At 47.7% G+C, this 14,787-nt stretch overlaps 1 protein-coding gene across 2 annotated transcripts; it reads right to left on the bottom strand.

Moving 5' to 3' along the window:
• Positions 1-348: 348 nt before the first annotated feature.
• On the bottom strand, positions 349-14,263 carry LOC133157549 (uncharacterized). 2 transcript variants are annotated; one of them, XM_061284171.1, is made up of 2 exons: positions 5,585-14,263; positions 349-3,836 (listed from the first exon to the last, which is right to left on the bottom strand). In XM_061284171.1, exon 1 carries the CDS (start codon positions 14,120-14,122, stop codon positions 11,030-11,032), a length of 3,093 nt encoding a protein of 1,030 aa, XP_061140155.1. In that variant the 5' UTR covers positions 14,123-14,263; the 3' UTR covers positions 349-3,836; positions 5,585-11,029. The 2 variants fall into 2 exon arrangements, with proteins under 2 accessions (XP_061140155.1, XP_061140156.1); XM_061284172.1 differs by having other exon boundaries at positions 5,864-14,263.
• Between the last annotated feature and the right edge of the window lie 524 nt (positions 14,264-14,787).

Genomic DNA, 14,787 nt, shown 5'->3' with positions numbered 1-14,787 from the left:
GATTGTTTATGACTTTTCAAGCATGAGTAAGCAATGTAAGACAAGCAGGTGAATTTGAGATCCAGATTCCAGTAGATGGTGCTAATGCTGCGCTTCAAATTTAGATGAGTGGGTGAATTCTGCCTTGTCCCGTCGATTATGAAAGAAAGGAAATGCAACAAATCTGATACTAGGCCTCTCACACTCCAACAGACCATGTACTGAACAATGTATAGTACAAAGAGAGTATGAGATGCGGTAGTTAGCAGCCAGTGTGCTTTGTGATCCTAAGAGAATGAAATAATGACGAACAGAGTGTTAGAGTGGTGCTCACTCTAACTTATTTTGCAAGAACCACACGGAGACAAGTTAGTCGTTTTGGGCACCTGCAGGTGGAGAGTTCACTCGTCGCTGTGTTTACAGCGATGGTCGAATGAAGTCTGACTCTCGCTTCCCACAAGAGCATCTTTATTAAGAGAAAAAGGGTGGGGGTGATAGTAGACTGAATAGACAAGTTAAAAAGCCCTTGACCTCTCGATTAGCAGAGCAGGGGATGTTTTACGACATTGTGTAGGATGAAACAAGCTAGGTTATTTATTACTGGTTACATACATTCCAACATAATCATAGATCAAGATAGTTTGGAAAACACTGACATATCCCTCCTGTTTTATCATATGATTATGTGAACCCGATCAACCAAACACAAGGAAGAAAATATAAAGAAGAACAGTAAAAATAATAAAACTAATAACAAAAAAAAAGATCAATAAAAAACTGAGACGACAGCGGACGTGCTGGGGAACGTGTAGGGTGAAACATGACAAAAACAACCAATGATAGCAATAACTTCCAGCGAAGAAGAGGTTTTCCCTCAATACTCCAGTTCAAACTTATTGTGTGATCTAAAAACCTGCTGGCCGATGTTAAATCGCAGGAAAAGTCTCACACGGTCCCTCTGCCTTAGGCGACCAGAATGCTATCAATAAGAAAATATAAATAAAGCCACGATCCGTTCCGAATGAAGTAGGACCCGTCCAATGGTACAGCCATGTTGGCAGGAGAGCCCTTACACCTTGAAATGGCTCTCCCATCCTGGCACACAGCGGTGATGTCCAAAGCTCCCATCCAGTTCCCTCCTGGAGAGCAGTTGTCGTGAATGCATCCGTGGGTCTTGTTTTCTTGGATGAAACACGTGTAGTCCATTCCAGGTAGCGTCCTGGTTTAGGCCACTTGTGGCATCTGTCGTCCTCCAACAGTCACATTGGGATTAATCCAAAATAGTTTGATCACAGATTCATTCCTGCGAGTCCAGGGCGGTAGGAGTAGCGTCACTGACCGACAGTACGGTGTTGATATCAATCTCCTCCCATGGATGCCATACATTTCGCTTCAGTGACATTCATTGCTCTGGCCTCCAAGTGAACTTGTGTGGAGCAAGGGGAGTTTTTGAACACACATATAACATCCCACCTGTGTGTGCGCTCTCACAGTGACCTTCACATACCGGTACCAAACGTTGGTTTCGTATGGGTTTCTGGGGTCTCATGACCAGTCCTCAAAGTTCTCATCGTGTGACCATCGTTTCCCACGGTCAACATTATCACTTGGTCTGTTCAGATGTGTCCATAGACCATAGCATGCTCCAACCACAACGCAGCAGAGGATCCACCTGGCATGTGGAGCCCCGTTGCTACTAAGATGACAGGAACACCGAGACATACCCCCGCCTAGCGGAGTTGGGATCGTTGTTCGCAGACTTTGCCACCGTCCCGAAATGAGGGGTCCAGCACTCCTTGTAGCTTGCAGTGGCTAAGGTGAATCCAGCTGGGTCGTTCAGCGATCTTCACTGCGGTGGGGGTAGTCAGCAAGACTTGGAATGGTCCCTCCCACCATGGCTGGCCCAGTTCTTTCCTTTGATGACCCTGATGTAGACCCAGTCTCCTGGATTGATGGGGTTGTCGACCTGTGAGGAGGAAAGATCAGGCGGCAGTAAATTTGCATTGGACATATCTTTCGGTTTGAGGGACCTGATCATATAATCTGCCAAGGACTGTTCTTCATCTGCCCTTTGCAACTCTTGTAGTCAATTGTAATGCCCTTTTTAACGAGGCAGATAGGAGTGTTTGAAAGAAGAGTTTGAGCACTTCCTAATGATTCCTCCTAACCAAAGACCGTTTATGACAGGGGCTTTCCCATTTATTGCCTCCTGTCTTAAAGGAGATTCCCTTATCCATGCCGTCTTCTTCCTAACACGTTCGCACCCACACAGGTTGTGTACATAAACGCACACACACCGAGCGCGCACCCAAGGCTCAGACAAACGACAACAGCCTGACACAACTTTACAGAGATTACGCACGAACACAGACCACAGACAAAGGGATTCTATACATCTCTCATGTAGCTTCTTTTGATAGAACCTCCTATTGGTAACTGTATAGCGGACTGTTCTGCATATAATCCCTTACTCAACTCCCTTGCTTCTACTTTTCCATGTCGGTGCAGTCGTAAGTGATCCCTATGACAGTCATTGTCTTGTTAACTGTCGCCTTGTGCGACTCCTATGCATGATTGTGTGAAAGTCAAAAATTTAACGTATCCAACTTTCTGACCACCCAAACTCCACTGTGGTGCAACGAACTTACTATTTTATTGAGTAGGTACAGTGAGCAACCTAGCTTCCTCTTGACTGAATTCACTTTAGTCCAAATGTCCTATTCTAAAATGTATCTAACTCAATTTCTACTTCTTACGCCTGATGAGTCAATCCATCAGATCTCGCTCTTGTTTCTCACCGTTTTAGCCTATTTGTTTTGTCCAATCTGTTCAAACTCTGACCATGATGCTTCTCTCTGTAGCGCTACGCATTATTAAATTTTATCAAATCTCCTCAGTTCTGTCAAACTCAGTGCACAATGAAGCTCCTGTCCACTTTGACTCAAGCCCCACCAAGTTTAGCCACGCCACAGCAAGGAGCGCGATTTGGCCGTCGGCCACTTCATGTCCATATGTCTTCTGCTGCAATTTGGTGTTCTTTTGTTGTTGCTTCAGAGCCAACCCATCCATCACTCTCGACTGAGTCCATTATTCAAATGAGTCCATTTTCAACATTGTGAGTTCCTCCGCTTCTCACTGTCTTTTCTCGTCCCCGAGGATGTCGTCTTTCTTCCAGAGTGTACTTGTCCCCCTACAAGTACAACAACAGTCTTTCTTTGTCCTTGCCAAAGGTCAAAGGTGCCTCAAGGCCAGGCACCGTTTTGTAGACGTCCATGGCTGCAGGCAGAGTCTCGGGATCGAGTTTTCAGGGATCCTGGCACTGGAGAGTGACAAACTGGGACATCAAACTTGTAAGACTATCTCCAAATGTAGCTGCTGCCATCCATTCACTAGTAACGTTTGTTTACCAAACTTCAAATTCTCCTAGTAACAGCGATCTCGTCTTTATATTGTAAGTCCTGCAACTCATCCTATTTTCGAGCTACGTTCTGTCTATAGTTCCTATTTAATGAGACAGTACATTGTCTTCAGTATCATTATTTGAAATTAACTCAATAGCTGGTGTATTTCCACCCACTGATATTCAAGCTGGCATTCCTCCGTAACGCTCTCCAGTGATCGCCCTTGACCTCAGTCCCAGCTCGGCCGGCCGGCGAGCAAGCGCTCGGAGTTTCCGGGAACCAACCATTGGGGTGAACTTCCAAATGTCCGACACCTCAAACTCCTCCCGCTGTGCGTCCTTCCTTCCGAAAAAGTGCTCAGTTAACGCGAAGCCGGTGCTCCTTCGCTTTAGCCGTGTTGGGTCCCCGTGGTGGTGGTGGTGGTGCATCAAGCGGTCAGGGCTTTACATGGGCAACCTGCGGATGAAAGAGTGGAGTCGTCCAATCTTTTTACAATCAATATTTGCTCGAAAGTACTGTTAGCAAAAGAATAACAAGAAGTCAAGTCGAGCTAGAGAAGCAGAAGCTAAACACAGCGTGTTCTGTCGTTTTTTTTTCTTCCAAATTTCTCATGAGGGCTCGACACTTAACATGCACTAGTGTGGCTGCTCGCAAACACATTTTTCTCTTTTCCTCTCATTTTTATCTTTCCAAGTCGTTTCTGTTCTGCGGTGCAAATTGAATAGACCACAGTCTAGCAAATTTCTTTACACTAAAGGTTTAGCCAATCTTCATCATTTTAACACACATGCACAGCTCTCGCGCGCGTAGGGCAGGTCCCAGCACCAATGATTCGTCACAGGCTGGCCATTTCCTGTGGTCGATCATGAGCTAGTCCCTCCCACGCACACAAGGACAGTACATTCTAATTTTTTTTATTTATCTTCAAGTTGCATTCATTTACCACTTGATTTGCAAATTCTAACTTTAGTGTACACACACAATTTGATCCCTGGTAATTTGTCGTTGGGCATACAAACAGCATTGTCATACTTCTTGCATGGACAGGAGCTCTAATAATCCAAAAAATGTTCCAATAATCTGACAATGACATGTTTTGCTGTCATATGGGCATCTATTCTTTCTTTCTCTGTCTTAGCATGAGGGGTCAAAGGAGAGGAAGCTTGTCATGCTGTAAATATGACTTTTCCTCTGCCTCTTCCTCTGCCCCTTGACTGGCACCGTTTTTTTTTCTTTTCTTCTAAAACACTCTCTTGACCAGTGTCCACGTTTCCCACAGTTCCAACAGTTGTCAGAATCTGATGGGGGTTTTGAATTACACGGTGGCCTTCGGCCTTGTTGGTCTCTAACTCTTCCTCTCCCCTTTGGGAACTTTGGAAGAAGATCGCTGTATCTTCATTGAGATCATTATCATCATCTAGATGAAATACATCAGAACATTTGCCTTTTTGGATCACTTTTTCAGCATGCCTGTCCCACTGCATAGTTGTTGTATACAAGTTTTGCACACGAGCGGAATGCCTCTCTTGCTCTTCTGCTTGAGCTGCGGCTGGAGCCGTGGCCGGGACAGTGCGCCTGCGCACTGTGGCCTCATTGTCTTCCGGCCTGACAAACATAGTCGCAGCACTTTTCAACTTTCTGTCTTGTGGATTTATTCTCTTCTCTCTTGTGAAGCTTTCAACCACAGTCTAGCACAATTCAACTCTCTCTCTTTTCTTTTTCCACTTCAGCATGTATTACATACAATCAAGAAATCTACTCGCCATGAACTCATCTCCTTCAAGTGAACTCATCTCCTTCAAGAGCTAGAGATTTATCGTTCCTTTTTCTCATCTTAATTTTAATTTTCCCAGTGTTTTTTTTCAATCTCTTTTCATTTTCTTTGAGGATCCTCAATGCAGGTTTAAATTGACCTTCTAACAAATTACTAGCCTGTGTTATTGCCGTCGATCAATGCTAGAACTGCTTTTTAGTCAATTTATCCTACCAGTCACACATTCAACCACACAAATTTCTTATCCCTGCCTACGCGAAGTCCTCTTTTAAAAATAAAAGAGCTGCTTCATCCGGATGGGGGATTCTACAACACCCCTTCCTTCCACAAGACTTCTTATCTTCTGTCTTGCCTATTTTTATTCCTGTGCACTTTTACTTTTACGCGTTTCACAACCACACAATCCCACAACTTTAGGGCTTTAACTCACTTGACCCCTGGTTCGTTGCATTTCCGGGTCCCGTCAACCACCTCTGTCAGACGAAGGCAGACCTAAGATGCTGGCCCAGCGAAGAAGTTCTCTTCCCAGGACTTTCTTTTCCAGGTCCTCCTAATGGACGCTGGCTTGTCGACAATGCAGCACGTCTTCCTCCGTCAGTCAGATGGCGGGTATGAGGGTCCCGGGTTTCGGCACCAAAATGTTAGAGTGGTGCTCACTCTAACTTATTTTGCAAGAACCACACGGAGACAAGTTAGTCGTTTTGGGCACCTGCAGGTGGAGAGTTCACTCGTCGCTGTGTTTACAGCGATGCTCGAATGAAGTCTGACTCTCGCTTCCCACAAGAGCATCTTTATTAAGAGAAAAAGGGTGGGGGTGATAGTAGACTGAATAGACAAGTTAAAAAGCCCTTGACCTCTAGATTAGCAGAGCAGGGGATGTTTTACGACATTGTGTAGGATGGAACAAGCTAGGTTATTTATTACTGGTTACATACATTCCGACATAATCATAGATCAAGATAGTTTGGAAAACCCTGACACAGAGTGTAAAAAGAAAAAAGAAAAACGGCTTTTCAAATAAGGCTATGCGGTGAATGAGTGCCACAGTGCATTTTATAGTTGTAGAAATTTAAATAAATGATTTTGCAAACAAATGCCCTTTCTCAGTTTTACATTTGTAGTAGTACAAATTTCCTGAGCCATGTGTCAGTTTTCAAAGTCAAACGTGGCTCTTGGGCACAAAAGGGAGCTTGGGCACAAAAGGGAGCTTAAGATCAGGCGATGCTTTGAGAATAATTGTCAATTTCTGTCTATGTGAAGCCCTTTGAGACTGCTTGTGATTTAGGGCTATACAAATAAACTTGACTTGACTTGACTTGAAAAGGTGTCCCGCCCCTTCTTTGCCTTTCCTGCTGCACTTTGGTCCCATTTGGAAGCATTCTAAGCTTGTCCCAACACGTTGCCTGTCCAACATGGACGGACGGGTGTGACAGCATACTGATAGACTCGAGCCTACTGCGCTTGATAAAAGAAATGCACTTTAAAGGGCATTTTTATTCTTGATTAATAATACAGTATTTGATTGTTGTTGTTGCCACTGTTTGCTTGGTTTCCTGGTGCTCAGTACTGAGAAGTGCTACCTCTCAGAGGAAGTCATAATGCTCAAAGTGCCTTGGTGACAAATTAGCAGAGTATATCGTGTGCTTGAAAGAAAACCAAACTAGTTTTGTGAACTGCGAAGATACAGAGTGAATTAAAATAACCTAAAGTAAACTATAGCTATTAACATTAACATTAGAATCACATCTGAATTAAGTAAAAAATATTATCACTTCAAATGCTCCGTACAATGTATCCCAGAAAATGTGCATCATCTGAATTGGGAATATCTGAGTAACCAAATAAAAAAAGTATTTATCAAAATTGGGGAAAAAAGCTTCATGAATTGCTTGTGAATAAACTATGTACGAATTGCCAATTTTTGATTGTATATTTTTTCACTCATCTCATTCTCAATTATCTCCAAGATGGCAAAAAGAAAAAGTTTTCGGGCGTGCCGAATTGATTTTAAATTTCTCATTTGACATTCACATACAAATGTGTACTAAACGGATTATTTTGAGATGTATTTGGACACGGTTAAATTTGAACGAGATCAACCTTGAATTATATTGCAATTCAAAGTCAAAGTCAAAGTCAGCTTTATTGTCAATCTCTCCACATGTCACAACACACAAAGAGACCGAAATTACGTTTTTCTCTACCCCACGGTGACGAGACACATAACACGATAGACATACATGTACGCGACCCAATACAAAAACAAGAAAGCAAAAATTCCACCAATCAATTAACAGTAATGTACCTAAAAAGCATTTATTTTATGGATTTTTTCGGGAAAATGCCTCTGCAATTATTTTACAGCATCAATGCAAACGTCGTCCTACTTTGTCACCCTAATTACATGTAACATTTTTCTTATGCATTGAAGAGCTTTGGATCTTCCGAGTAGTGGGGAATACATGTTGGTGGTGAAATGTGTTGCTGTGTACCAGGGCTGTGGACTCGGTTCGGACTCGGGGACTCGGACTCGGTCGGACTCGGTCATTTTTGCCGGACTCGGACACGGACTCGGACTCAGGGCTGATTTTGACCGAGTCCACCGAGTCCGACAATAAAAAAAAAAAAAAAAAAAAGAGGCAAGACGCAGCCAGAGAGTGTCAGGTTACAGTCAGCGCGGTAGGAGTTGTAAGAAGCAGTAAAAACTCCACCAAACTCGCCGTAATGACCCGTGATATATGTTATATCTGTGGTAGATTGGATCGAGCACTCGGTGCTCGACTGTGTTGGTCTGTCTGTATCGGGAGTCTGGGATGGGTTGACTGAGCGTGGAGTAAAGATCGGCTGGTACTGCATCCTTGCCTCCGTGTATTATTGTTGAAACAACCAGTAAGCAACCCACGGGTAGTGACACCACTACAACAGTGTATCAGAGCATAAAGCCACAACATGGTGTCAGAAGACGGAGTCACGGAGTAAGTCAAGGACAGTATTCAACACGTGTTGACCGAACATTAGCGGCAAGCTAACGGGAGCTAACACAGCCGACATGGACCAGTTCAGGCCGCCGTCTCCGCTGATAATCACGGGGAACCTCGCTGAAAACTGGCGCAGGTGGGAGCAGCGTTTCCAGCTCTATATGGTTGCTTCTGGCGCAGTGGATAAAGGTGAGGGGGTTAAAATCGCCATCCTGCTCCACACTGTCGGCGAGGAGGCGCTGGAAGTGTATAATACACTTGCCATTACCCCAGAAGGGGAGGAAGCAACGATGGAGGAAGTTTTGGAGGCATTCAGAGGCTACTGCAGTCCACAAAAGAACGTTGTTTTTGAACGCCATCCGTTTTGGTCACACACGATGTCATCAGGAATATCGGTGGACAGATTCATCACAGAACTACGTCAAAAGAGCAAGGACTGTGAGTTTGGAAGACATGAAGATGACATGATAAGGGATAAATTGGTGTTCAGCATTAGTGATACACATCTGAAAGAGAGACTGTTACGTGATAATGCACTTACTTTACGCAGAGCAATGGAAACATGTAGATCAGCTGAACTCGCCAAGTGACAAATACAAGCGATGCAAGCGTCACCTGTTGTCCATGATGCCTCAGTGGATGCGTTAAATAGAGCAAGAGTGCAAACACGCAGCTGGGACAAGAACAAACCAAGCTACAAGAAGCAGGTAATGACTGTGTGCCGTAAATGCGGAAACAAGCATGAGCCTCGTCAATGCCCAGCTTACGGCGCTGTGTGTCATAGATGTGGAAAAAATAACCACTTTTCAAAGGTGTGTAGGGGTGGCTCTGAGAAAAATAGCCATTATAAGACGAAGACTGTTGTTAGGGAGGATAGTACGCTAGATCTGGGGTGTATATAGTGTACAAGATGGTGTATCGGTCAGAATACAGGAGGCCGCAAAGGACGTTTGGACACAGGGAATGGCCAAAAGGTAGATGGATGGATGGACAGGTTTATTGAGTTTTTTGGTCATGAACTCGGCTTTACGTCGCTTCGACTATGACTAGCGAACTTCAACACCACCATACCGTGAACTGCTCTCTTCCGGACTGCCCTGCTCATGCGCGGAGAATGCCGCGTCACCCCATGGAGTCACGTGACATGTGGAGCGGGAACACAAGGCAGAGCCGCTGCCAACACAAACATGCACATAGAACAGCACAGCATGCAAACAATGTTACAGCCTTCTGTACAGCCGCCCCCAAATGTGCAGGGCACATTTGCTTCAAATGAAGGCCCATCAGTCTTTATGAGAGTCTTGAGTCACGTCCGATGGGAGGGCTGGTAGCACCACCAGTCGAGGTACTGGTCTGGTGTACACATGCCCTTTAATGTCGACATCAGCTGACCTTATGCGGCCATCGTCACTGCGATGGATCTTCGTCACATGACCAATAGGCCACATGGCACGGGGTAACTGTGGCTCGGTGATCATGACCACTGACTTCTCCAGGAGGTCGGGGGGGGAGGCTTGCCATTTCTGTCTTGTTTGCAATCCCGGTAGGTAATCCCTGATAAATCTTGACCAAAACTGGTCGGCAAGGACTTGAGAGTGCCGCCAGCGCCTTTGGCTCAGGATTTCGCTCTTCGGGTAGACAATCTGGGGGAGTGATCCATCAGGCCGCCCCAGTAGGAGGCTATTGGGGGTCACGGGGTCGACGTCAGACAGGTCAGCGGACACATAGCCCAAAGGTTTTGAGTTGAGAATGGCCTCCACTTCCAACAGGACGGTGGAGAGGACGTCCTCATGGATAGGCTCAGTACCTAGACAGGTGCGGAGTGCAGACTTGACTGCTCGTACTTCTCTCTCCCATACTCCACCAAAGTGAGGGGCTGCTGGGGGGTTGAAGTTGAATTTGATTTTACGTGGAGCGAGTTGACTTTGTAGGGTTGGACACATACTTGTGAAGGCTTCCCGAAGCTCCTTCTCTCCTCCCTTGAAATTGGTCCCGTGGTCTGACCACAGTTCCGAGGGGGTTCCTCTTCTGGCAATGAATCGCCTCAAAGCCATCAGGAAAGCATCAGTGTCCATATTTCGTATGAGGTCCAGATGTACCGCTCTGGTGGTCAAGCACTTGAAGATGAGACCCCAGCGTTTCTCATGGCGTCGTCCAACCTTTACTAACATGGGACCGAAACAGTCTATGCCAGTGGCGTGGAAGGCAGGTTTATGCAACTGGAGGCGTGCGGTTGGGAGGTCAGCCATTTTAGGTATGGTATTGGCCCGCCAGCGCTGACAATCTGCACAGGAACGTTGATAGCGGCGAACTGCTTCACGGCCGTGAATGATCCAATAGGTCCTCCGCAGCTCTGCAAAGACTCGCTCTGGCCCCGGGTGTTTAAGGTCCTGGTCATATTTCTTTATGAGCAGGCGGGTCACAGGGTGTGAGGCGTCGAGGACGATAGGGTGTGGGGTGACCTCGTTCTGGCCCTCTAGACGGCGTAACCGGCCTCCTACTCTGATTAGTTCGATGGAGGCGTCGATGACTGGCGCTGAGATAAGGAGTCGACTCGAAGTTTTCACGGGCTTCCCTGCTGACAGCTGAGCACAGTCGTCTGGAAAGGATTGCTTCTGGGCTCGTTGAAGGATGAGTACCTCAGCTTGTCGGTATTCTTCAGCGGTAGGCGAGTAAACCGGAGGGGCCTGGCCATGAAGCTCCCTTGCAGTAGCGTCCATGAGTTCCTGCCAGGTGTTGCATGTCTTGTCTTGTAGAATGGCAATGTCAGGTGAGGTGACGGTGGACCCACAGAAAGCACCTTCCCTTAATTCAGCGGCATCATCAGGTGGAATACAGTTTGGCATTTCTGGCCAGGTGGTTGGACCCTGTAGAAGGAAGGCGGGTCCGTGTGACCATCAATTGGGCTCCAACAGGGATATCAATGTCTTCCCTCTTGTTAGTTCGTCGGCAGGGTTGTTGTCTGAGTCTACATAGCGCCAAACAAAGCCTTCCGTAAGCTCCTGGATCTCAGCTACTCTTGACCCTACAAACACCTTGTATCGACAGGATTGTGAAAGTAGCCAGGTGAGTACGGTGGTAGAGTCAGACCACAATACTGTGCTGTGTACTGGGAGAGCAAGCTCTTTCTTAAGGGTGGAAGCCAACTGCGCTGCTACAAGAGCCGCACACAGCTCAAGGCGAGGTACAGAATGCACACGCTTAGGGGCTATGCGGGAGCGAGCCAGAACAAAGGATAAATGTACCTTACCCTGGTTGTCTTCGGTTCGGAGGAAGGCTACAGCCCCGTAGGCCTTTTCTGAGGCGTCAGGAAAGATGTGCACTTGCCGAGTGGTCCCTTCGCGGGGGCTATCAGCAGGCGCATACGGACGTGGCATGGTAATGTCCGGCAGATGCTTGAGCTCCACCTCCCAACAGGACCAAGCCTGTAGCAGGTCAGGAGGGAGGTTAGGATCGTCCCAACCTCGCTGCTTGTCCCACAGCTGTCTTAGGATGAGCTTGGCGCGAGTGGAGAATGGCAGCAGGTATCCCAATGGATCGTACTGTGAGGCTAGGATTCTATAAATGTTCCTCAAGGTTGGTACATCGTAAGGGACTAACCGCTGCTTGTAGCCTAGGGAGTCTGCCTGCCAGTTCCAGCTGAGGCCCAGGGTCGACTCAAACGGGTTGGACTTATCTTGGGCTAGCCACAGGTCTAGACTGGTGGATCTGAGCTCTGAAGGTAGGTGGCTGAGAACATTTGGGTCGTTGCAAGCCCACTGTCGCAATTCGAAGCCGCCCGAGGCGAGGAGCTCCCTGAGCCGGTCCACCCGACCCTTTGCTTCGCTGGGTGTAGCCACACTCTGCAGGTAGTTGTCGACATAGAAACAGTGCTCCACGGAGAACCTCATGTCATCGTTTGACTTACTGGGATCCTTGACATGGCTTTGCAGGGCGTATGTCGCACAACATGGGCTACAGGTGGTCCCAAAGGGGAGGACCTGCCATTCAAAGATCTTGGGTGGTTGTTCTACCTCTAGGTCTCTCCATAAGAATCTCAGAAGGGGGCGATCCTCAGGGAGGAGACGGACCTGGTGGAACATCCCTTTAATGTCCCCACTGACTGCAATGGGACATTCTCGGAACCTTAATAGGACCGCTAGCAGGGAGGCACCTAGAGTTGGGCCCGGTAGGAGGAACTGATTAAGAGACTGGCCCGAAAATTGATGAGAACAGTTAAAGACGAGGCGGTTCTTCCCGTTATGGGTCACGAGGTGATGGGGGATAAACCAGCTCTCCGTTGATGAGGTGTCCTCGCTAACTTCCTGCACTGCGCCTGACTCGATGAGTTTCCGCATCTCTGCTTGGTATGCTTGTCCCTGCTCAGGGTTCTTAAGGAGGCGTCTCTCAGTGCTGCGCAGCTGGGCCATAACTGATTCTTTCGGTGCTTGCAATAGTGGCATAGCCGCATGGCGTAACAGGGGAGTAGCGTATCTAAGGATGCCACTCACCTCGGTACGTCCTGTCTTCGTCTCCAGCAGGGCTATGGCTTGCTGATCCTGCTTGGATCGTGTCACTTCCCTCTCTGGCCTGTAGGGGACTGTATCCACTTGCCAGAGTCTCTCCACATGCCTGTAGAGATCATCCATGGGTGGTGGAACAGAGGTGAACAGGCATTGAGCTGGGTGAGCCGGCCGCCCCGTCGACTGACACGGGCCCTGCAAGGTCCACCCCAGTCTAGTGTGGACAGCTGCTGGGCTACCATGAGGACCAAGCCTGACAGGCTCGATGGGGGTTATGAGGTGGGGCTGGTCTGAACCTATGAGAAGCAAGGGCTTTACTTCTCGGAAGGTAGGTATAGGGATTCCACGCAGGTGCTTGAACTTCCTCTGTAGGTGGCTAACTGGGTAGCTATGTGGGGCTAGATTAAGATGGCTGGCGGTAAAGGCATCAGTGATCTTAAACATGACATTAGGGTTGGTGGGGGAGGAGACCCGGAATGACACTGTATGGCCATGCAAAACTTGGATGTCCGAGCGCACTGTGCGCAGTGGGAGGTCTTCGGGAGCGCCGTTAAGGGCTAGTGACTTAGCAGCGGTGGGGAGCAGCATAGTCCTCTCAGACCCATCATCCAGTATAGCATAGGTGTCTAACTTCTGACTACCATAGTGCACGTGTACTCGCACCACCTTCAACATGACTCGGTTCCCCACATGTGGTCGGTCAAGGTAGAAGGACTCGGAGGCACAGGTAGTCAGGCAGCTTTCAGCCTTTGGAGGTGAGTCATCCTTAACTTTCTCAGGTCTTATGTTAATCTCGTGGAGAGAGAGAAGGTGCTTGCCTTGACAAAGGTTACAGGGTTTCTTGAGGTCGCACTGAGCGGCGAAGTGTTGACGGGCACAGCGCCAACACCGCTTGTGCTCTTGGATCCACCTTTTCAGCTCGTCTTTGGTGAGCTGGGCTACACCACTACACTGGCTGAGGTAGTGGTCTGTACTCTCACAATAGGCACAGTATACCTTGGACTTGTCTTTCCCTTTGACAGGTTTCTCTTTAACTAGTTTCACTGAGGGCTCCTGGCTACTATGCAGGACTGCTGTTTGCTTAGCCACAGGACGAATGTTCCATTTAGTGCTCTGCTTCTCCTTGGAGCTCCGGCTACTGGTAGGATCGTCAAAGTCCTGACACCATGACTCGTGGCGAAGCCACTCTGACAGGTCCCGCAAGGTGGATGTGGCTCCAGATCGAGTGGGCTGGGAACGGCGGAAATCGGCCCGCTGTTCAGAAGGAAGCTTACTCAGTAGGCGAGCTACGTGAGAGCCAATACTTAGTTCAACTTCTCCTTCGTGGCCCAAGGTCTGGAGGAGACCCACCAGTGATTGTATTTGAAGGGCAAATTTCTGGAACGCCATTGGATCACCCCGCCTGACCTCTGGGCCATCCAGGACGCTGGATATCTTCTTTAGGGCAAGCTGATGAGGTTGACCATATTTGTCATAGAGAGCTGTCATGGTGTCCGTGTAGGGGCTTGGGGAGTTTAGATAGGTGTCAGATATCAGTTTGGCTTCCTCTAACTTAAGATGGTCTACTAGTACCTGATACTTGAAGAGTTCTGTAGCATTGGAGGGGAGGAGGTTCTCCAATGCTATACGTAGCCGGGCAAACTCACTAGGGTCCGGGAAAGTGAACTTGGGAATGGTCGTTGGGGTCCTCTGTACACTGGCTCTGGGAATGGAGGTTGCATGTAAGGGGTGGTTCTGTGAGAGTGTGGCACTTGAAGATGTGATGGACCAGTTGGGGATTCAAGATTCAAGAGTTTTTTATTCGCCATGTTTGAGCGTGCCAAACAAGGAATTTGACTTCGGTAGAGACACACCCTCTGTTCAACATTTAGGTGACTAACAACATTCAGGACATGTGAATAATGGCAAAAACAGTGTAGACAAATTCAAAAAGGTGTGAGGAGCAGGATGTTATTGCACAGTAATGTCTCTGAGACTCTATGAGTGGTGTGAGTTCATCAGAGCAACAGCCTGGGGGAAGAAGCTGTCTCTGTGTCTGCTGGTTTTGGCGTACCGAGCTCTATAACGCCGTCCGGAGGGGAGTAGTTCAAACAGACTGCAACCCGGGTGAGAAGGGTCTGTAGAGATGTTCCTTGCCCGATTCCTGGTCCTGG

This window comes from Syngnathus typhle, linkage group LG7, assembly GCF_033458585.1.
Source record: "Syngnathus typhle isolate RoL2023-S1 ecotype Sweden linkage group LG7, RoL_Styp_1.0, whole genome shotgun sequence".
NCBI lineage: Eukaryota > Metazoa > Chordata > Actinopteri > Syngnathiformes > Syngnathidae > Syngnathus > Syngnathus typhle.
This window is presented reverse-complemented; position numbering and strand designations above follow the sequence as displayed.